The sequence below is a fragment of the Triplophysa rosa genome, linkage group LG16, assembly GCF_024868665.1.
Source record: "Triplophysa rosa linkage group LG16, Trosa_1v2, whole genome shotgun sequence".
In the NCBI taxonomy this organism is placed as follows: Eukaryota; Metazoa; Chordata; class Actinopteri; order Cypriniformes; family Nemacheilidae; genus Triplophysa; species Triplophysa rosa.
Window position 1 is genome coordinate 10,409,310 of NC_079905.1, and position 24,454 is coordinate 10,433,763.

A 24,454-nucleotide genomic window follows, 5' to 3' on the forward strand; every position below is an offset into this window, starting at 1 on the left:
TAGTCAGCTTGCTTACTGTTCTGTCGGTGAAATAAGTTAACGTTACATGCTATTCTCGCTGTGTAGAAAACATACGCAATGACGCAAATGATTATTCAAATATGTACCATTTAAGTCAACGAAGCTGATAAAACATCCGTCACCGCAGATCCTTCTCCTATCCGCCATGTTTAAAGTTTAAGGCCCGGCCATCTCGGGAATCAAAATTATTTCCAATTTACCAGTGAGAAACGCGACATAAGAGGACGTTCATGTCCAATTTTTTTTACATCGCAAACTTATATTTCCGATAATTCCGCATACGTTTCATTAGTATTAATAAATTGGTAATATCACTCTGTGTGGAACTTTAAGACAGATATGGCTAATATGTCAATTTTAACCCCACTTGATTTAGCCTATAGCCTAAAACACACAAGGCTCAAATTTAGAGTTTCATGCTTTTATCCGATAAAAAAATCCATGCAGAAAAACAGTTGTATGATTGCCAAATAACTATAAAAACGCTCAATACTTTTATTTTAAATGAACAAAGAGCACAATCTTCAGCCACTGACTGATCAAGAACGCTTTAGTGTTTCATCATAACATAAAAAGTGACTCCAAAAGCTGTGTAATGTCACACTGCATAAACTTTATCCACAGCCCATACAATTTCAGTTTTCACTGTCATCTTCACATGAGAATTTCTCAAATATACGTTCATGCTCGATCGCTGAGAAAAAAACTGTACGGCCTTAATTCCTTTGTGTTTAATCATGGAGAAATATTTCTAGACACATTGCTTTAGTCATTTATGTGCGTTTGTGGTCTGTTTCTCAATCCGAGTCACTGTCAGATTCTGTTTCATGGGGCGATTTGTCCTCCTGCAGGTGCAGCTCTCTAACAGTTAGGATGCGGGCGAGCATGTTTTCCAGAGTCTCATCGCTCAACGAGGATGTGGAGAACCACATGGGACTGCTTGGGACACAGGAACGTTCAGGGTTCAAGTAAAACTGGGCCGTGCTCTGTCTCACGGTGGGAGAACTAGGAGAGAGAAAGAGAGAATGAAACCTTTGACACTTTTTGCACTTTTTTATGTTTTTCAATATTAGACAGACATGCATCTTTGATTTGTTTTTCTGTCTTAATGTATGTTTCTGCTATTTTGGTCTAGAATGAGACTGTCCACGTACCATTTTGAGAGATAGAACTCGTACAGCCTGACCGGACAGCGTAGGGCATTCTGAGAATTCTCTTTTATCTCTAGCGCAGTTTCCTTGTCTTCTTCATCCTCCTTTCTCCTCTTTGCCGGCACTCCATCTTAATTGAACAAAACATAACCAGTAACGCAACAAGCTCAAAGATGTAGTCGTGCTGTGAAAAAAGACTAACCACTGACCTGTGTTTGCCTCCTCTTTGGGCGGGTAGAAACGCAAACAGGCCTCTTTGCCGCTGCCCTTGCTCCGAGAGCAGCGTATGACGTGGCCGAAAGAGAGGCGACGATGCTGCTCCACTGTTTTGTAGTTAAAGAACTTGGTGAAGAAATAAAGCAGTGTGTTCAGCAGCACGCCGGGTGAGAACGCCCCCAGCTGCTTACAGTCCCACAGGTATTCTTCCTCTACTCGAGAATGAACATAACCTGCAATACACAGAGACCATTTAAAACCGGTCATATACAGAACATGAAGCACTGCAAGCAGGACAACACTAAATCTGTCTTCATTTCACAAAATGTATATCTTACCACTGGGCAAAATAGTGGGTGTCCATCCTTTGAGCATGTTGGTCATATCCTGGCAGAATCTGCTGTAGCAGACGTCTGCAAATATGTTCTCCATCCGTTCATTGTCAAACAGATGCTGCACACACGAACAACAAAATGTCCAAATGAAATAAGCTACATTCAACATATTAACATGAAGCATGACCAGTGGTGAAAAATAAGGTGCGTATTTAAGAACCACAAATTACCAACTGTGTGCGTGTGATGTTTACCTGTTGGATGCCTAAGCAGAGATAAAAGATGCTATCAAGGCTGTAATTCTCTCCATTGGGTCGACAAACTTCAGAGATGAACTTGGAGAGGCCGTAGCTCAACTCAGCAGTGCTACACTTCAACAAGTCCTCCTTGAGCGTCATGCTTCGCGCTGAGGATGAAGAAGAAAAATGTTGTTTAACATGCTGTTGAACTCACCATCCTCTACAAATAAACTCTGGTATTAAATAAATCTGAGGCGTCTGTCATTTATTTTTGCAGGGATCTTGTATTATCTGTGGCTCATTTGGTAGAGAATGAAGCTAAAAATGACAAAACCATGGACACAAATCTTAGGAAATGTCATTGTTGTATACAACTTGGTAAACATTGTAGAGCTTTCTTTAAGATTAAATGCTAGAAAATCAAGCTTGGACTCACAGCCAAATTTGGGAGTCTCCAAATGAGGTTGGGCATTCCTCCAGCGCACCCAGTTCTTCCAAGCACTGACGCCGTATTGTTGTTGCAGTTGGGAGAGGTTAGTCTGAGTGTTTTGGGCTGGTGTTGCCACTACCGGTGTCGCACTCTTACGGGCCTACATGGCAACAATACACATGTAATAACTAACAAAATATGCTTACACAATTACTTAAACTGGTATACCCCCCACCCCAAGTTTAAGTGCCTGGACATTTTAGAAAGATCTGCTTCAGATCTTCATACCCGTTTCTTTTGAGGGAGGCCATCTCGACCTTTTCTGCGAAGTCTCCGTTTGACAAAATTTGATACCACCTGCGGCTCCTCTTGCGTTTGTCCTCTCAAAAGTTCAATGCTCTCTGCAATCGATAAAAACATGCATGAAAAAACATGAATAGGACATAGTCTAAACAATGATTTAATGTGTATTGTTTTAACCTCTTAAGCATAAATGGGACACAAGGGAGCTCTTACCGACTGGAAAATCAGCCTCCAGATCCATCTGTGGCTTTTCTGTTGGGGCAGAGGTGATGGTCAGAGAAACAGATTTAGACTGTGCTTTCTCTAGCTCTGGGGTTGGATCCCACGTCTGGGCAGAAGAGACAGAATCCTCTTCCCAACTTAGATTGCTGGATAAGGCTTCCAAATCGAGGTCGTCCATTAGGTTAGCAGTCTGGTCTGAAAAGCAAAACAGTAGGCTTTAAATATATTCATGCGAACACAACATACTTTTCCTGTTATATTTTACAAAGATTCTTCAATTTCTATTGCCATACAAAGTGTGCAAAAAAGAATGTGCATATGGCTTAGGTTTGCACATTGTTTTATAAAAACTGCAGGTCTCCCACACTTTCTGACCAATGAACTTCCATGAATTCGATAATGCTTTAAATTCATTTAAAGGTCCAGTGTATGAAATGTAGCGGCAACTTCTGGTGACCAACAGCTCCTGCTCCACCCCTAAACACCATGGTGCCTGACACAGGACAAAGATGTCAACACGTTTTCGGTTCTTTGCTGAAGGAGATAACGTTCACGAAATGCGCTCTGTAGAGCAGTTTGTCCGTTTAGGGCTACTGTAGTAACAACATGGCGAATTCCATGCAAGAGGACCCGTGGTGTATGTAGATAGAAATAGCTCATTCTAAGGTAATAAAAACATAAAGCTTCATTAGGTAATGTCTTTATACACCTCTGAAGACATAGTTATGTACATTATATTGAAGTTCTCTCAACAGATCCTCCAAACATTGGACCTTTAAAATATTTACAAAATATTTCTATATGACTTCAGATTTCATAATTTTTCCTAAAATAGTTTCATTAGATATGTTGGGGGGGATGTGCCACAGTGTTTTATTCATTGACTTCTTTACACTGTTAAACGAGCTGGCTTCTCATGCTGGACATGGTCAAAAAACGAGTTGGACGTAAGACATAGTATTTCTGTGCTCGATACACTCCCCCAAAGTTCGTATATGTTTCGGAAAGTTTTTTCGGACAAATTCTGTTTCGTATCAACTTTTCTTTGTCCCTTATTGGACAACTCTCCCGGAAAAGCACACCCAAGCGTCAAAGAGGGAGAGCAGGAGAAGGAGCATGCGCACACATCAACCAGGGAGAGCAGGAGAAGGGGCATGCGCACATGTCAACCAGCTGGAGCAAGAGAAAGAGCACTGCGTTCACGAAATTTAGCAGTGTTTGTTTGCTCACTGCCTTTCGGTGAGGAATGTTATGTAGAAGGTGGATATAAGGCAAGATTTGCAGATTGTTTGAAACTGATAGATGGCGCGGTCCCAGCGCTAAAAGATACCAGACATGAACTGCACACGGTGAGTGAAAAGGAGTACAATGTCTGTGTTTTGTTGACAATCGGCGCATACGTGCATAAGGCACACCACTTTAACTTACAGTGAATCAACAGTTATGCAGGGATAATGCGATGATATATTGTGTGCTCGAACTCTAGTTCTTCCGCCCCCCTGCACACATTCAGGGCTTGCCGGTTTTCAGAAATAATCGTACAGTTGCATCTGTCTTTCATAAATGTGATCAAACTAAAGACTCTTCGAAGATACAAAGTATGCAATACTACTCTATAGGTACTCAAGATTAATATGAGATTGGCAGAAACTGCGTGTGTTCCACCCGCGTTTAGGCACAGCTGAACTTTAACCCTTTGAATTTTCTATCATTTACCATTAGTAGTGTTGTTTTTCTCCCTCTCTGCGTCCTCAGCCACCATCTCCGCCATCATGATGAGATCAGCCTCCAGAGGATCATCAGGGATCTTCTCTTTGATTTCCTGGATGGTCTTCACAATGCGTTCAGCACTGTCCAGAGTTGTAGGGAAGAACATGGGCACTGGAATCTACACAGGGACACAGCCACATTTCCATGTTTCCAATACTTTCCATTCAATTCAAAAAGCAAACTTGCACGTGAGAGACGAGAGATCTGAACTCTATATATTAATTCTTAACTCCATCTTAACTGATACGCACCGGCAGCGGAAAGCCCACAGGCCGTGGTGTGTATTGGTTGTAGAGATTCATGGGAACTGGCACATACACTGGCACTGGAACAGGCAACACCATGAAATTAGGTGCATCTGGAAGACAAGAAAAGCATGCAAAATGTCAAGCATACGCAAAGACACTAAAACCCATGTCTGGCAGTGCTGGCAAGTACCTGTTTGCGTGTCCGCGTTGCATACATTGGGTTTACAGGATGTGCCTTTGTTTTGGCTTAAGGGTTTACACAGTAAAGCCTTGTTCTTAAGGATTTTGGGTGGCTGAGTAGGAGTCTTCACAGCGTCTGTCTGCGTACTAGCACAAAACTAGATGAAAGCAACAGCGCATTTCAGACCTTTCTCAATACATTTATTGACAAGCAGGGTGTAAATACATGTTTCGCTAATCAACTCACTTGTCCTGTCACTTTGACAGTAGAAGCTGGAACAGCGCCTGAATAAAACAAAACAGCTCAGATGTTACTCATCTTCTGTTCAGATGATTTAAATGTAAATAAACGACATTTCCTTTCAAAGGAAATTAAAATCGCAGCATTAGGCAGATGATGTCGACTGAATGCAACTTTAATGTAAAAAAGAATCATCACCTTGCAAAATTGTGTTTCCCAAGACACCTGGCTGTGCATTAGGTGCACTTGAGAGCGATATAACATTGGCAATGACGGGTGTGGCTTCTTTAGTAGCCGCTGGTGTGCGATTAACTGTATTCTGAGGCAATATAGGTATTACTGGGCTCGTTGTCCCTGAAAAAAGAATAATTAAAGCGTAAGACGATGCAATGAGAAATAAACACAACATAAAGATGTACAAGAGGACATACCCTGTGCAGGCAGAATTTTGCTTGCAGCTTTAATGGCCGTCCCTGTGGTGCCCTGCAGACTGCAGAAGAACATCAGACACTGCAGGCTGCAGAAATGCTTAATCTCACCCAGCCATTTCACAGTTTCATTCATCTTCTTGGCCTGCTTGCACATTGTGCACTTAATCTCCTGTTAGAATCCAGCAGCAGAAATGCAAAGCGTCACATCAGAGGCAACATTTGTTTTAATATTCTATTTTAAGCATATCTGGTTACCAACCCTTTGAAAATGAACTGTGACACTACTGACTTGCTATTATAAATAAGATATTTAGACATTTAAACAATGCTACAGATAGGCCCTTTTGTTCCACAAAAATATACATTACCTGCTTGAGAATCATGTTGTATTGCGACAAGCACACGTTTCCACAAAACTCTTCCTCCTTCTTATTAATAACCTTGGTTACTGAAGTCTGAGATGAACCGTTACAGTACAGGCAGTTGCGACAGTGTTTCTTGCCCCAGCGCTTGACCAGATCATGCTTATAGAGTAACCTGCATCCTGTACAAAAAATGTTTGTGGTTTAAGTTCTGTTCCGTATTAAACAAAACAAATGTTGTTATTTGACAGTTAAGCTATTATTACTTACCCTCGCTGCAGAAAGACCGGTCGATCTTGTTGATTCTTTTGACCTCCTTCACAACCTTATCGATTTTGCAGTATTCACAGCGAGCCATGACGTTGTTGATTCTTTTGAACTCTTCGATGCAAACGGTACCGCAGAAAGCATACATTTTTCTCTGGAAAAGCAAATAAAACAGGTCACCTTCAGGTTTAAAACTTTCAAAGCACTAAAAATACTTGCATTATGACTAGGCACAAATGTTTCATTTATTATTACTGAACAAACAGTACCCTGAACTCCAGCAGATCCGGCTTGTGGAAGAATGATAGCAGACATTGAGCACAAGGGATTTTGGTGACTGTTTGCAACGGTATATTGGTCTTTGTTGATGAGCTGGACTCCGCTGTGGCAGGTTTGGATGGAGCAGGTGCCGGTGTATGTATGATGTTGCTTGTAGAGGTAATTGTATTAACCTGGTTTTGAGATGGTTTCTTACTTAAAGACTCCTAAAACGAAGTGAAACGCAAAGATCCATGCGAACAAGTAATTTCCAAAAAGCTCAACAAATGCAAGTATTTTGACACAGAAAGATCAGTAGTTGAACTCTACCTGAAATGACACCACACAGGAAAATGAGCAGAAGTTCTGAATGGTTCCATCAGACATGGCTAGATGATACTGAGGTGGTACTTTCTTCTTGCAGCTGTTGCATTCCACGGCAGCACCTTGTTTACATGCAAACAAAAGACCATGAAACTTTTTTAAAAGGATAGTTCACCCAAAAATGAAACTTCTGTCATGAATTACTCAGTCTCTAGTTGTTCCAATCCTGTATAAATGTCTTTGTTTGGTTGAACACAGAGAAAGATATTTGGAAGAATGCTTGTAATCAAACAGTTCTTGGACCCCATTGACTACCATAGTAGGAAAAAATACAATGGTAGTCAAAAGTGCCCCAGAACTGTTTGCTGTCCTGCGTTCTTCAGAATATCTTCTTTTGTGTTCAACAGAACAAAAAAATTGTAAAGTAATTTTTCCTACTATGGGAGTCAATGGGGTCCAAGAACTGTTTGGTTACAATGAGTAAATGATGCCAGATGTGTTATTTTTGGCTGATTTTTCCCTTCAAAGGTACAGCAGATTAGACTAAAAAACTTTTCATGTTGTGTCTTGTTGCATGTTACCTGAAGAACTGACAGTCTGGACTTTATTTGCTGTGACACAGGAAGTGGAGCAGAAGAGCTCTGTGATGCCCTCTGAGTTTGGACTGTCCACCATTTCAGCAGTCGGGCGGATGGCACGGCATATTTTGCAAGCAACAGGTTTTTTAGTTTTCTAGAAGCAAAGACCAATTCATTTATTAGTTACTTTTCATTACTATTCTAATTGAATTTATTTTTATTTTGTAAGGATGTTACCTTTAGGTAGGCTGTGAGGCAGATTTGTTTGCAGAACTTGTCAGTGTTGCCCTCTATCTGTAGAGTGGGACACGAACCATCGGCGCAGAACGCACCGCAGTTCAAACAGGAGTTGATGGTCATATTATTGGAGGTGCGGAACAGGTTGAAACAGACTTCGCTGCACAGCTTATGGACTGAGTTCATGAGGTTCACTTGGTGAGTGTAACACTATGAGAAATGACAGCATTTCAGAAATATTAACAGTCCTGTATTAATATATTAAAGCACTTTATTTGTTCTTCACGGTTAAAGGGATAGTTCACCATAAAATGAAAATCTGCTGTTAAATGTCTCATCTTCAGGCCATCCACGCAAAACAAAGCCTGTATGGTGAACTATTCCTTTCCATTCTGATCTCTTCTGACAGCACTGATGGTGGTCACTTACCACAGCTTTCTTCTGACACCTGCTGCACCTGAATGTAGAAGCATGGAGGCATTTCTGGCTGCAGAGGTCCTTCATAGCCCCTGATGTGTCCGGGGCATTGACCATTTCCTTTAGGTCAACAATATCTCTGTAGTGAAGAAGGTTAAACAGAAACAGATTTCAGTGGAGGAAAGGGGGAAGAAACACTATTAGTCAAAAGTTAAAGTCTGCCTTACTTGTTGCACCAGTGACACGTTTTCTTCTCGGGTAACTTGACCACCAGATTAGAAGTGCTACAGAGACACTGAGGCGAGCAGTAGAGTTTGGAACAGCCTTTGCGCTGGAAAGCCGTCTGGCCCTTTAGCAGAACTTTCTTACAGCCTGTGCAGACTACACCAACTGGGATAATAGGGGCCAGTGGAGGTGGTGTAACCACAGGGACGGCTGCTGTATTTGCTGTGGTAGCGATTGGAGCTCCTGTAGCATAAAGAGGACATTGTAAACACTTTTACATTTACACTGACTTGAGAGCCTTAATAAACTATTCACTACCAGGTCTATTCACCCACGTAGTAAATTGTGTTCAAAAATAAGATCATACCAACACTCTTTTCTCCCACAGAGAACACAGCACTGATTTTGAATTCTTCCGGTGTCTGCTTAAAGTCCTGAAAGTGTGAAAAATGACAAACAAATGACAATTTTCACCTTTTTGTAAACCATTTCTATTACCCCCTTATTCAACGGCAAAATTCAATGTGGAAACTTACGGCTGAGGTTTCAGGCTCATCCTTAATGTTTCCTATTGGTCGATGTGGTGTTGATGCTGTTTCATACTCTTCATCCATTGGTTCATCCTTGATTTTCACAGGTAGCAGGTCAGAGGACAGGGACGCTTTTGTGTTACTTTTTAACACTGGTTGTGTGACCTGGATATCAGTTATACGAGATAGTTAATCCATAAACTAACACAAACTTTTCAATACATAACTAATTGAATTTTTTCATATTGTGCTCACCGTTGCAGCGGGCATCTCCGGCACCTCGTTTTTTATTTCTGTAGCTGGCATTTTTTCTGTCAGTGTAAGAATCAGACCATCATTTTTCACTAGCTATAACCATGCCATGTCAATGTATTTGTTAAAGGGATAGTTCACCCAAAAATGAAAATTCTGTTATGAATTACCCTCTCTCTCTAGTTGTTTCAAATCTGTATAAATGTCTTTGTTTGTTTGAACACAGAGAAAGATATTTGGACAAATACTTGTAACCAAACAGTTCTTGGACCCCATTGACTACCATAGTAGGAAAATTGGCAATGGTAGTCAAAAGTTCCCCAGAACTGTTTGCTGTCCTACATTCTTCAAAATATCTTAAATGTTCAATACAACAAAAAATGATCAAGCACTTTTTCCTACTATGGTAATCAATGTGGTCCAAGAACTGTTTGGTTCTGTGTTCATCAGAAAGAAACTATACGGATTTGGAACAACTTGAAGGTGAGTAAATGACATCTAACAATGAACCTACCTGCGTCTTCTGGTTTATCCTCCGCCTTCCCATTGTGATCTTTAGTCTGGTCCACATCCATTGGCAATTCATCTTTTAGGTCCTCGACTTTAGCGATCACAAGCTCTTCTGAAGACTGTGCTGTATCTTCCGTGTTCATTTCCTCCTCCTCCTGATCTTTCTTGGGATCTTCTTCCATTAGGTTCTCTTGACAGTCTTTCACGTTTACCTCTGCGATGTTCTGCAAATAAAGACAATTAAAAGCTTTTCTACATCTCTAAAATGTAATTTACACACATATTTCTATACTAATGTAAGTACACCTAAAAGAGCAAAGCTTTTGTTTGCTTAAAAACTTTACATTTGCAAATTTGTCACATATTGCAACATTTATTTTATTCCTATTTCGATCCACTGTCTGAAAACGCTCAGTTTTGGTGCCGCATCACCTTTTTAAGTAAATGGCCTTTGTTGTATTTGGCTAAAGTCACTGGACAGAGAAAAAGGTTTCGGATAAGCTGTCTACAGATAAAAACTGAGTGACTAAAACCGCCAAGTAAATAAAATAAGTTAAAATAAAATAAGCAGTATTCACTGCTCTCAAACTAGGGGCACTGAAACCACACCCACTCACGTGAAAGCTGCACACAAGGCAACTTACACTCATTGGTGGGCTCGTACTGCCGACGATGGCACCAGATCTTGGCGTGACGGGAGGCTGAAGGCCGGGGCGGTAGATAGTCGGTACGGCCCCATTCACCAGTAACAGCGGATTATCAGTGAATCCCAGTTGTCTCCTATGGAAGTTTGTAAAACTATCCGGTGTAAAATGTTCACTGCAGAGGCGGGTGTTGGTGGTCATCCTCAGCTCTCCCTTAAGGTGGCTCTTCACAAAATTAATCCACCGCTTTTTCATATCATCGTTTTTAGGGAATTTAAATAAGCTGTTTCGTAAATGATCGCAGCCAAATAGGCATTTGCGTGACAAATGCATAGCTAGCTAGCAAACTGTCAGCTGTAATAACCACTGATGCTAATGCGCTCTAGTCAAAATAGTGTTAGGGGAGGGGTCATGCTCAGTGGCTCCAGTGCGTCATCGAGACATAATTTCAGGCACGCCCAATAAATCCTGAACACAAAAATGGTGAGAAAAACTGTTTTAAGGTCCAACTCTTTTAAATACATTTCTAACATTTATAATGCGTTTCCGGGAAACAATTCCCGGAATTGCCTTCTGTACATTGACCGTCTCTGTACAAACAAGGGTATATAGCTTTTTAGCATTAAGCTTACCCATGCACAAAAATAATCCAAGAATAAAGAATAAGATGTTGTAAGATTTTATTTGACAAAAGTGAAATAAATCATAGGCCAGCATTTAACATAGGGGTTGCCATAGGTTGTACTATTCATAACATGCATCAAATCCTCAGCCTTAAAGGGATAGTTCAGGGGAAAAACTAATTTACCCCATGTTTTACTCACCCTCAAGGTGATGTATATGACTTTCTTCCTTCAGATGAATACAATCAGAGTTATAATACCATTTATCCTGGCTCTTCCAAGCTTTATAATGGGAGTGAATGGGGGAAGAGATTTTTAAGCTCCAAAAAGTGCATCCATCGATTAAAAAACTGCTCCAAAGGCCTTCTTAAGTGAATCAATGCGTTTAAGAGAAATATCCATATTTACAACTTTATAAACTGTATTTGTCTTACTTCCGTTATCCATCGGCCGCGTGTAAACGAGAGGGTGGCGTTCTGGCAAATGACGCAGACGTGTCGTAAGTTCCGGTGGTGAACAGCAAAACAAAACGCCGGTCGCGACGTACAAAGCGCTGGATGACAATTGCTGTAACGCGTTTTAATAATAAAAAAGGTGTTTAAAGTACTTTTGAATTAAATTGTGAATACTTTTTCAAAGAAACACAAAGAACACAAACACTTGGCAAAATATTGAAAAAACATTTAGGCTGGGGACGATGCATCGAGATTCACATTAATTATACCCGTCTAGGACGATTCTGAAATCGCAAAGGCTTTGATTCTGTGTTTTATGCACAGCTCTTACGTGAATTACGACTTTGATAAGTAGGAAGTACTCCTCAATCTAAAATAATTATGAGATTGAGTTGTTTATAACATGCATTTGTAAAAGCAACACTCCTCAAACATCATCGTTATAAATATACTTTATCATAAAAATACCTGAAAAGGTGTGAAGAACAGCGATAAAATATGCCCTTTGGCATTACCTCGAACTACGTGTGTAAATCGTACTTCTTCAGTGGGCCTGCAGCGCTTATTTGGAGTTTATGCCCTCTGGCTTTCGGATGTGGCGGCATTTAATTGTAATTCATTGAGAAACTGAGCATAAGAATCACACGATTAATCATCACAGCTCTAATGAAAAGAGACAATTTAGAGTACATACTGATTGGTATGAACGTATGGGGGGGAAGGCAATGTATGTTCCAGTTGTAGATGGACAAGTCTTTCTGGAATCTGCTTCTGGACTAGCTACCGTCAAACGGAGTCCTGTGTCAGTTCTCTCATTTTGTTCAATGTGGCTTTGTTTGACTGGAGTTGATTGTGGAAAACCCTCAAAAAATGTTGATGCATCCGACATCTGTCTCCTCATCTTCGCCTGTTGCTGGGCAATACAGACTTGGTTGAGCTGGAACAGGATCCCATGTTGGGTCCTACAACAAAGTTAGATAATAAGTTGCATATAGACTGCAAGCAGCAATTATGGGGTCATGCCCAACAAGGGCACAAAGGGAAATACACGTGCTCATGTCTGGTCATGAAACACAAAAATGAGGTGAACAAGATGTTGTACTGGTGTTGTATTTAGGGATGGATGTTCGGCAACCGAACATGTAAGGCCGAAAATAGCAAAAAAGGCATTTTTTTGAGAGAGAAAGAGATGATAATACACATCCAAAAACATTCCCTGAAATTCTGGACACACCTTAATTCAACCTAACACACTTCAATATCAAGCACTTAAAACCCAAGAGCTGATACCTAAAGCCAGTCCCCTCTGCCAGCTGGCTCTGAAACTTCAGACCGGCACAACAGAACAAAACCAAATCAGAATAAACCAAATAATCAAAGAAAGTAAAAAGTCATATTTAGATCATTCGGAAAAGTAAAGTAAAAACAAAAGTAAACTAGAATGCAATCGGACCCTAAACAGAAAATACAATCTGGCAGATTATCTCTACACTGTTGGAGATGTGAAACAGAGACGGATCCTGACCAAATACAGACTCAGTGATCACAGACTGGCCGTAGAGAGAGGCAGACACAGACAAACATGGCTTCCAATGGAAGAACGAGTCTGTGCACAATGTGACACTGGTGATGTCGAAACAGAGACACACTTTCTCCTTCATTAAGCGGGTTTCCATCACTCTGGTTTTATTCGCATTTTGAAGTTTCGCATCAGAAACGAGTGATGGAAACGCCAAATTTCGAATTAAAAACCCTTAATTCGCAAAAAGTTTTTACGCTCGCTTGAGGTGGTTTTTCAGTTTTGCGAAAAAGGGTTAATGCGAATAATGGGAGATGGAAACGCATTTGCCGAATAAATTCCTCCAAAAAGCCACGTAACTGCACTATGAGACGGTGTAACCTGACTAACCAGAGTACTGATCTTGTGACACAGCATCAGAAATGTTGTAATGGTCATTCTTAAATGCCTGAGCAAAGTCGTCAAAGTATTCTGTAATTGCCTCTTCACGACTATCACGACTGTGTTTCCCAAACAGCAGACATCCACAAAAGCACCACATTTATTATGTTTCGTAATCGTCTGCTTGCGCAAGTTTTATTATATATGAAAATTATTATATTCAGTGGCTTCTCTTACTTTTCTTACTGATATTTAGTGGCAGTTTATTAGGAAGTGACGGTTGACTATTTGGATGGAAACGGAGCTTATTCGAAAATGTTTTATGCGATATTCCAATTTTGCGCATAAGGTAAATTCGCAACTTTGGATGGAAACCCGGCTATTGTGATCAATTTAAAGAAGGGAGAGAGAAACACTTTCACAAAATGTCAAAGCTCATGCCAGAGTTTGATGGGTGTTCAGAAACAGAGCGAATGCAGATGTTACTGGGGGAGAAGAGACACACATCAGCTGCACACACTCAGAAACAAACTACTGCCTTAAGCCCATTGCACATTGAGTCCGAAATTTCCGCACGTTAAAAAATAAACATGACCTCACATTGTGTCAATCACATTTACACACTGCCTCCGATATTTTCGTCCGTCATAAAAAAATTTGGACCGGGTTTGATTTTCTGCGTTTTTCGCATCCGTCAAGCATTTTGAGTGGCCTTTTTAACAATTCAGAGACACTGTACAAACGAGAGCCAAATACGAAAAAACTCATACGAAAATTTCGGACTGTATGTGCAAAGACCTTCAATCTGTTACAATCAATTCACATTTACACGGTTTACTTTTATTCCATTCTCATGTTTCTGCCTGAAATCTACATTTGATATTTTATTTCCATATTTCATTTGCCTACTTACATATACTTAATTTTATATTTCATTCTATATTTATGCCTTACTCAGCACCTTATTTTAATTTTTAGTCTTTTGTTATATGTTCAATGCTTTGGCAATATTGTAAGAACATGCAATCATGCCAATAAAGTACCTTGAAATTGAAAAATTGAGAGAGAGAGCGAGAATATGTGAAATGGCTGAATAATTTTTACAGAACATATTCATTGACAAGGTATACGAGAACTGCTCGATCAATCAAAAAGCTTACAATTTTGTTAAGTTTTATAGGAGTTTGAAAAAGTATTTTTTTATAAAATCCAATATGGTGGAATATGTCAAGTTTGGTATTAAAGTAGTCGACATGTGCGATCAAATGTAGTAATAGATCACATGACAATGTTGAATTTTCATATTCTATACGCAATTAAACAAATTTCATCATGTCTCTTGACCACTAGGGGGTGCTGACTTAAAACTTTACTGGTACTTTAAGAATATGGTCATGACGAACCATCCCAAATTTTGTAGTGATACGCCATCGCGTTCTTAAATACTGAATTTTATGACAAAATATATAATACATGGCTCTAGACTAACGTTTTGCACTGGTTGCACTGGTGCACCCAACTTTTTTTTCTTAGGTGCACCAGCACAAAAGTTAGGTGCACCCAAATTTTCGACTGCATCGCATTTAACACTGCAGTTTTACCAGTTCGCTTTTTTTTTTAAATCGCTGTCCATATAGGCAAAATTGACTTGTAAATGATTAACTAACAATCTGGTCAACATAAAGTTCTTTATTTGAAGCACAATTCTACAAGAAAGGTAACTTATTGAAAAAGTGTTGGTGCTTAAAGTGCTTCACTGAACTGAAACTTAAAACATCTCAAGATAAATGGACCAGGGCTTGACATAACCTGGGAGGTTGATGGCTCCGTGTCAGAGCATTGCTTATGATTTTTGGACAGATCAGGCCTTAACTTAACATTATTCACGAAAAAGTTGTCAATCGTTCTTTTCATCTTCTCTCAACATCCGCGCTACATCCACTCTGTTTAACTGACGGGCCTATAGGCTCCTCCCCTCTCTGACTAGGGATGGGCGATATGGCCCTAAAACTTTATCACGATAATTCCTGGTATTTCTTGCGATAACGATAAAAATGACGATATATCCATAATGTCATCCACCGCTGTTTTTTGCGTCAAGTGATAGTAGCTGCATGTAGTCTAGACCCTCAGAAAAACAAATATTATCAAAAAGTAAAACTTACCCCAAATCAAACAGCTCCTAAAATATACCTACAGTGTTTTTGTAAATATAAAATGTAATAGTGAGATTCGACTTCAAAAGGTTGTAGTAAAGAAAAGTTAAATGAACTAAAGCTCAATAAACACATCATGTCATACCTAAAACTGTATATATTCTATTGTTGGGTGGAAACAATCGATCGCATCACGCTGTCAATCACTCTCTCTTGAAATGTGTGAACCTTCTCTTCTCACAGCAACATACACTGAATCTGTCTATGACTCGCGCTACAGAAAGAGAACAGAAAAATGCGGGTAAAAGAAATCTAATTAAATAATCCATGCTTTTATACGCTCATAAACGTATTTAAAATAACGTAATACAAACTCGCATTTGTACCGTATGTAAACAGGCAGCAGTGCTGTGCACGCTGTGTCGCTATGAAAGCACATGTGGGCGCGAGCTGCGCACGGGACGCTCCGTTCATCCTGTATATAACAGGCAAGAAATCATACTAAACTATTTGCGCACGCGCGCATAACATCTAACGAATGTTTAAATAAATACTTTTAGCCAAACTAAATGTTGTGGTGTAACGCATTATGACTATCAACGAATACTTAACAAACGAATTAAATAAAACGAAAGTGAAACTAAACATTAACTCGGACGCATCTACAGTGCCAACCTAAACGAGATTTAGAGCTTTAGTGCAAACTCTTTCTCAGCTTCACGTCCGCCCTCCGCTATACCCGTTTTCACTTCACATGTGAGCTGTGAATGGGTCTCACAAAGATATCTACAAAGAGAGGGGATGACGTCATCAACTAGAATTTATCGTTTATATCGCGGGAAGACTAATTCCTATCGTGTGGGGAATTTCTACCGGTATATCGCAAACGATATAATATCGCCCATCCCTATCTCTGACTGACTGCAGCACACGCATTTTCACACGTACACAGCAGAGGTTGCGCTAGACTTTTTATTGTCCGTCATTTTGACTGACAGGCTTGTAAAAAATCCGTCATAATCTATTATTACCCGTCACTATGGTGCAAGGTGGCTTTACGTGGTAATTAGTATGTTCGTGACATCATTACGCTGTACTTGCGTCTCGGAACTTGTTGTATTTTAATACAACTGCATGCCCAATAAAGCCGTTGTTGTTTATATTCATCTATATATTTAATGTTTTAATGTTTATGTTCATATGTGATTCGATCTGGGAAAACCCAACACATGGTGCAAATTTATATATTACAGTTTTTGATACCATATTCAAGCCCTTTCCAAATCAGTTTTTATTTAGCTCATACCTTGTGTATGTAACAAAAGTTATGGCTGAGGTCGGCTGAAGCGCTATGATTTTCAGGAACGGAATTTGGAGGAAAACGGGTTTAAAGTTAAGTGATGAAAATAAAAGCACAACAGTCCAGTATCACAAGTAAAAGTCACTTTAGAGTAGTAAAAGACTTACTCTAATAACAATTGAATAAAAAAAACATTTCCCAGTGTTGAAGTCTATAAAAATACTGTACAAAACCGTTTGAATAAAACGAAAGTAAGGAAAATGGTGCGGGCACACTTAAAGAACGAGAGCTCTGCCATTATCACTACACAAGGAAACTAGCAAACATTACGCACAACAACTAATAAGCAGTGAAGCAAGTTTTACGTTGTTTATCATGTGCATAGTGTCTGGACTTTTGATCATCCCTTGTATGTTTTGCGATCGGATAACTCCCGGTGCTGCAGACGGGGAGCTCTGTCATCTCACGAAAACATTGTATAAAAAACTTTGCATGCCGTAGTTTACACAGGACTGGCGGGAAATGTGCATTGCTACTCCTTCATTCTTCATGTTATGTGGTTTACTTTGATAGGTGAACTGTCTTTCCCGCGTCCCAGCGCGACATCCGACGGGTTTTCCCAGATCACATCACATATATCTAGTCGGTAACAATGACGGGTGAAAACACGCACGTCCCTTCGCGAGCATATCACGCTCTAATGAAGGGTAACGGGGAGTTACAAATTGTTACGGCCTTCAGATTTTTCCGTCACTGGTAAAAAAAATCTGTCAATGACAGAGAATTTTCGTTTAACGCGACCTCTGGTACACGCATGTACAGGAAAATCTGGACCACGGCCAATCAGAGGGTGGTCCACCCTTCACTATCTCTGATTGGTTTAGACCACGATATGCGCCTAATGTGTGTCTGTTGTTGAATCACAGGGAGACTTTCAGAGTCGCGGAGACTTTTTTCTCCCTCGAACGGCTGGTCGCACCTCCGATTTTTCTTAGTCGCACCATTGAGAAATAAGGTCGCACTCTAGAGCCCTGTAATATGAGTGGCGCCCCCAAAGGCTGAGAGAGGAAGTTTGGTTTGGTTCGACTCAGCATGACTCAAGGAATCAAACGAGACCACTCTTAGGATTTTGGATGAAAGATTGAATAAGTTATGAGCAAAACAAATTATATCTTATGACCAGTAGGTGGCGCTGAGCCAAAACGTGATGTGTCACCTCAGGTCCAGACCTTGATGACATACTAAGTTTCGTATCAATAAATGCCTTAAAACCATTTCGGCGTGCTCATTGTCAAATTCGTTGACGCGCTATACGAGAACGGATGGGCCAATCAAAAATATTCTAATAACTTTTTGTCAACACTGCCTCCAGATGCTACATACCAAATTTGGTGCAAATCGGGCAAACTGTGTACTGCGAATTTTGCTAATAACTTTTTACCATACTGTTCTATGGGCTGCCATAGACGCAATGTCATAATAATAAGAAAACGAATATCCCCTTCGGGGTTTGACCCCTAAAAATATAAGCAATAACTTATAAACTTCATATAACAATCCTATTACATTATAGGTGAATATATACCTGGTTTAGCAGATGCGCAGGAACAGGCACAGCTGTCGATTTCAAAATCCATTTAGGCTTTCCCTTATGTGGCTCATAATCATCGGAGCTGAAATGTTCACTGCACAGCAAGATATGTTTGAGTTTTTCCATGAGTGTATTTACATCCCAACGAATAGCGAGCAGCCATAGCTTCAATCGCTCAGGATCACTTAAAGGGAATGTGTGAAATGTTAATGGTGCATCTTTCCGTGACGACGGCGCACGTAATCCTATAGATTTAGACATATTAAGGCATCCAGGATACATACACGAACGCACCATTGTAAGAGTAGTAAAATGTAGATTATAGCTCAAACAATTACGGCACTTTCCATCAAGTGCTTTGTACTTCGTGACCGGCGTTTTGTTTTACTGTCTCCTCTGCACTGCCGCGGTCGTCACCGGAACTTACAACACGCCTGCTTCATTTGCCGGAACGCTTCCCTCTTGTGCCCGTGCAGCCGACAGATAACGATATTACAGTTAATAAATTGTAAATATGGATATTTCTCTTAAACGCATCGATTCACTTCAGAAGGCCTTTATTTACCCCATGGAGCTGTTTTTTGATAGATAGATGTACTTTTGGAGCTTCAAAATCCCCTCCCCCATTCACTCTCCTTATAAAGTTTGGAAGAGCCAGGATAAATGTCATAACTAGAGATGTGCACAATAAATCGTGATTACCACAGTGTTTCCCATTCATTGACGAGACTATGGCGGTCCGCCATAGACTATTTTGTTCCGCCACAGTCTTAAAATGAGCCGAATTGTTTTTCTTACAACAAAACTATTTGTAACGTTGAATTCTGCACCGCTGTTTTGTTGTTGTGCAATTATTCACGGCTAAAAATGCATCCCCCTCTCTGTTGCTTCAGCGCGATGTGCGTAGCACACACACAGACACATACTGTGCATACGTACGCACACTCGTTTGCTACTGTTTCAGCTTTCGCGGTTGAAAGGCAGACACGTGAACTGGCCAGGATTTAAGACATCGCCAAGCCATACGGAATACAACATCGTTTGAGGGAAGTAAAATCTAATGTTTCAGTATTCACTGCAGTTATCCACAGTACAAACATGATTTTATCAGTGTACGACAGAGCAAACAGATAGCATTACCTCATGGCGTTAACATCATTATATTCAGCTTCAGCATCATATTATTTCCAGCTAAAATAGCAGTCTGCATATAGGGACATTTGACAAACACCATTTCTGTCGTTTAAAATGAGCAGCGCGTCTACACAACGGAGCTGTACGCAGCACACGCACCCATGACATTTATAATGATTATCTTTTGGCGCCATATCTCTAATATCCGTCCTTATTTAGCACCAAAAGCACTTCGTTTAAACTTTTCCAAATCGCCAAAATAGTTCCGTTTTGTTTTTAATGGCAAATTATTCATGTTTCGTTTCATTTCGATATTAAGTTAATTTAGAAAAATGTTTGGAGTATTTTTTTGTTTGTGGCTCATGTGCAGAATGCATAGTTTGATAGCCAAATGTGCTGGAGCACGAATTTGAATTAATGATGTGAATGACACTGTTTAAACTGTTAAAATAGTTTAGAATAAATAAACAGTTAAAAAGTTATATTTTGTTTCATTTCTTTATTAGGTTAGAAAAATGTTTTGAGTATATTTCTTTGTTGCTCAGGCACAGAACGTAGTTTGATTGCCAACCGCCAATTTTAATGATTTGAATGCATGATGGGCATGAGTCTGCTTAAATTCCTCCTTTAGCTTCGGCTGAGAAAAATAAACGGGGGTGCGCTACACACGATTACATGCTGCTCTGTGTGTCACCGTGTCCAAAACTTGTCAATATATTTGGTTTGTCGGACATCAAGCAGCGCTGCTCAGACCAATAGGCGTGTACCGCAGGAGAAAGTGTCTTGTCATTAATTGCTCTCATGTTAGGTCTGCGAAACGCACGCATAAAGTTGAAAACATAATAAATCACAAACTTAACATTACTCTGTTGTGCTGAGAGAGTGTGCGCTTTTCTTACGGGTTAACTCTAAACAGTCGCCGCATCATAATAATGTATGAATGCTCTGGTCCGGATAGGAAAGTGATAGGTCTACTGCCATGCGGGGGAGTGGGACAACGGCAGTAGGCCTATTATATAATGGCACTTTTTTGCTTCATTTTTTGATGGCTCGTGCTCTACATGTTTTTGACTTTTTTTGTTTGTGAACTCATTTTACCATGTGTTATCCCCATTTATATCTATGGTGCCAATGATTAAATTACTACTATAGCAATTGTATTCTTATAGATTGAATCACTTAATTTTGCTTTTAAAATGCACCAGATTGCAGCATTTACCTTTAAAATATGCTAAATTTTCTTACGGGGGGCATGCCCCCGGACCCCCTAGAGGAAAATACGTTTAGCCCCCATAGTCTCACAAAATTCTGTGGGAAACACTGTACCACTTAATCAGCATGCATAAATCGAGCTGGTTAGTGTGATTATTAATTCGCTGTGATCATGCAAAATGTGATTGTTTTATGTACAGTTTGTCCGTGAAGCACAGCTCTGTGATCGGTAGGAAATGCTGCTCGATCGAAAAGCACTGCGAGTTTGAGCCGCTTATAACATGCATATTAAAAAGCAACACCTGTCAAACATTATCATTGTAAATATACTTTATTATCGTGAAAAAAACCTGAGGCGGCTTGAAGAACAGTGATAAAAATATGCTCATAGGCATTTTCCTTCGAACTACGGCCCTTTCTCAATTCCAAGAATGCAAAGAATGGACTTGTGTTCTCATGGAGACCGGTCTTGCGAGGCAGCCTCAGAAGAACGAACTTGGATGGATGCGCCGCAGTGACTTCTGGGACTTCAAGCGGAACTTAACTGCATTCGATGCATCCCTTATAGTGTTGTCACGATACTGGAATTTCTAACTTCGATTCAATACCTAAAAAAAATCGATATTCGATACCATTTTCGATATCACGGGGAATAAACTGCCATAGCAATAAGGCCCTAAATTTTTTTTTTTTTAATTAAATTGAACAAGACTAGACAATGAGGTATATTTTTACATTATTTATTAATTGTTAATCTAATGTTAATTTTACTAATACATTTACTCACGTAAAAAATCAAAGTTGTATTTGTCAGTATTAATGAACCAGACCCTGTTGAAAAAAACAGCCTAAGCTGGTTTGGTATTTTTTGATGCTGGTTTAAACTGTTCATGTGCTGGTTTAAGATGGTCATATGCTGATTTAAGATGGTTCTTAGCTGGTTTAAGATCAAACCAGCAGCGATCAAAACATACCTTACCCAGCATATGCTGGTTTTTTCAACAGGGGAGCTTAAATAAATAGTTGTATTTTTTAACTAACATTTAAAAGAGATTAATAAATACTTGAACAAATGTATTGCTCATTCATTGTTCGTTAATGTTAGTTAATAGCCTACATTTTTTATGATTCAATTTTTTTTATTTGGCTAAATTGGCTTTTATTCACATAGGCCCATACTGTAATCATTGATCAGCGCACATATAGACAGAAACGCAAACTTAAACGCAAGAACTGTTGCAGAGACTCCGCACTGGACATCTTTCTAACATTAACAACTTTTAACCGGAGCGAATGAGACGAGTGGATGAAATCATTGAACAGCGCACATACATTGAGCGCTATGGTAAACACTGGAGTGCAAACGTGTATCACACGCGAGAACTGTTGCGGAGACTTTACTCGCACCAGCATCATTTCAAACATCAACTTAATCGGAGCGAATGAGACGAGTGGATGAAGTCATTGATGAGCGCACATAAAGACAGAAACGCGTGCATTAAACATGAGAACTGTTGCGGAGACTCTGTACTAACATAAACAACATATAACCAGGGTGAATGAAACGAGTGTGTGAAATTATTGATCAGCGCACATACATGGAGCGCTATGGTAAACACGGGAAGCGTAACGAGCGTGCACCACGCCAGATGTGTTACTGAGACTGGCCATCTTTTCTAACATTAACACTATTTGACTGCCGCAAACGAGGCAAGTCTGTGAGAGGAGGCGGGGCTCTGTTGTTATGCGTTCACGTGCAGTGTGTGTTAACTCACCGTCGCAAGAGAAAAAGAGCGGGAACGCACAGCTGGTATCAATACGTGGGACATGGGTATTGGAACCGTTTCAGATTCTCCAGTATCGATACGTATCTAAATATCGATATTTTTGACAACACTAATCCCTTATATCGAAAACACATCCGGGGACATTCATGCGTTCTCTGTTCTTGAGTATTGGAACAAGACTTTGACGGTTTTTGATGATGTAGATCGAGAACACAAGAATGCTAAACAACGCATATTGAGAAACGGCCTACGTGTGTCATTGTACTACTTCGGCATTCAGTGCGTATTCTGAGTTTCTGTGCGAGAGCGCCCTCTGGCTTTCAGATGCAGCCAATGCTGCCAACTTGGCAACTTTGTCGCTAGATTTAACGATTTATTTTTCAAAATGCGACTAGCGACAAATCTAGCTACTTTCTGAATAAGCCTTGGCGACTTTGCGAAACATTCTGCTTCACTTCTACTGCCCCGCTAGAGCGAGTCTTTGCAATGCTTTCCCAATGGAGCACCGCCTCAGTGTCTACTCTGTTCGGTGAGCGGCAGGGAGAAGTTCAGACCGAACTTACGCGTGAATGAGATAGGCATGTACAAACAGCGTTTCCAAGAACTAATCACTTATTGACCTTGTTTGAGCATTTATGATTTAAATCGCGATGACTGTATGGACACATAGACATGAACACAGACGGAATCAAGGTATGTTCAACAAAAGTAACTGCTGGTGTGTAGTTTTAAGTGGTCGAGTTCACTCACTATAACATATTTTTGTTGTCTGCCAACAGAAACAGAAAAATAAGGAATTAAGAACCTATTTATTGTGCATTTGGGTGTTTTGTTTTAAATATGTATACGACATCTCAGAGGGTAGATATTTGAAGCAGACCTGAAGCGCTTAGCTGATCAGATACTACGTGATGACGTCACTGATATGCAAATTAGTGACGTCATCTGGCGACATTTAGCTACTTTACATTGAAAATAGTTGGCAACACTGGATGCAGCATCATTTAACCGTACTTTACGGACAAGCTGTGCATAATAAATCGCAGACAGTCGCCATATCACGTGCGGTTTATTTTCGATTGATTGCACAGCCCTAGCGTCTGAAAGAAGAAAGTCATATACACCTAGGATGCCTTGAGGGCGAGTTAAACATGGGGTCATTTTTGTTTCCCCCGAACTATCCCTTTAATACTAGTCTTAAATGTACTTCTGCTGAAAATGCTTTAGAGCTTTGCTATTGCACCTGAAATGCAATGTAGAAATAATAAACCTACATTTCTAAACAGTAATGTGCTAGAACGACCATACATATTATATAGGCATACATCTTTTTGATACACATGTTACATATAACCTCAAAACGAGCCATTTGCCTGTTGCTTGACGCTCTATTGTCTCGCGCCAATTATTCTGGAGCATTAAAATACAACATCATGTGCTTTGAAGTTAAAGAGAAGCGTGTATTGAAAAGCAACCACATAACATAACTGTAAAATACTGCAATTCACGCATAACGTTAGCTTTACAGCGATCCGCCGCACAAATGATAAACAACACGCGGGCCATTCTTTATAACAGTTTAAATACTCACTTCAAGGAGCTTATCGTCTTCTTTCAACGATCTCTCGAGCAGGATAGCCTACATACAACTGATATCGCATGTGTAATATAACGCTAAAGTGTAAAAACAATTAATAAGCACGAATACGTGGAAAACCGAGAGGGTCTCGCTAAGCTAGAACTCCCGCGAAAGCACTTCCCCTCTCCGCCTACAGCAATGCATTGTGGGAGACGAGCACCATGCTTGCACAACTGCGCATGCGCGACATTCTCAATCGGTGCATCCCAAATCGCGCACTACGCCATTTTGTAGTATAAATGGTGTGAGTTCACATTAAAATCCTC

General features: G+C 40.1%; 1 protein-coding gene across 4 annotated transcripts; it reads right to left on the minus strand.

Annotated features, from left to right (window-relative positions):
* Positions 1-18: 18 nt before the first annotated feature.
* On the minus strand, positions 19-24,313 carry zmym4.1 (zinc finger MYM-type containing 4, tandem duplicate 1). 4 transcript variants are annotated; one of them, XM_057354122.1, is made up of 28 exons: positions 24,141-24,313; positions 10,392-10,859; positions 9,752-9,971; positions 9,241-9,296; positions 8,992-9,150; positions 8,823-8,889; positions 8,458-8,698; positions 8,243-8,369; positions 7,814-8,023; positions 7,580-7,730; positions 7,005-7,120; positions 6,686-6,901; positions 6,420-6,570; positions 6,156-6,331; positions 5,788-5,956; positions 5,555-5,710; positions 5,363-5,400; positions 5,126-5,273; positions 4,939-5,045; positions 4,634-4,805; positions 2,909-3,112; positions 2,681-2,793; positions 2,399-2,552; positions 1,978-2,129; positions 1,727-1,841; positions 1,382-1,621; positions 1,176-1,302; positions 19-1,026 (listed from the first exon to the last, which is right to left on the minus strand). In XM_057354122.1, exons 2-28 carry the CDS (start codon positions 10,722-10,724, stop codon positions 819-821), a joined length of 4,326 nt encoding a protein of 1,441 aa, XP_057210105.1. In that variant the 5' UTR covers positions 10,725-10,859; positions 24,141-24,313; the 3' UTR covers positions 19-818. The 4 variants fall into 4 exon arrangements, with proteins under 4 accessions (XP_057210105.1, XP_057210106.1, XP_057210107.1 ...); XM_057354123.1 differs by lacking the exon at positions 10,392-10,859 and adding an exon at positions 12,164-12,431 and having other exon boundaries at positions 20-1,026; XM_057354124.1 differs by lacking the exon at positions 10,392-10,859 and having other exon boundaries at positions 22-1,026.
* Between the last annotated feature and the right edge of the window lie 141 nt (positions 24,314-24,454).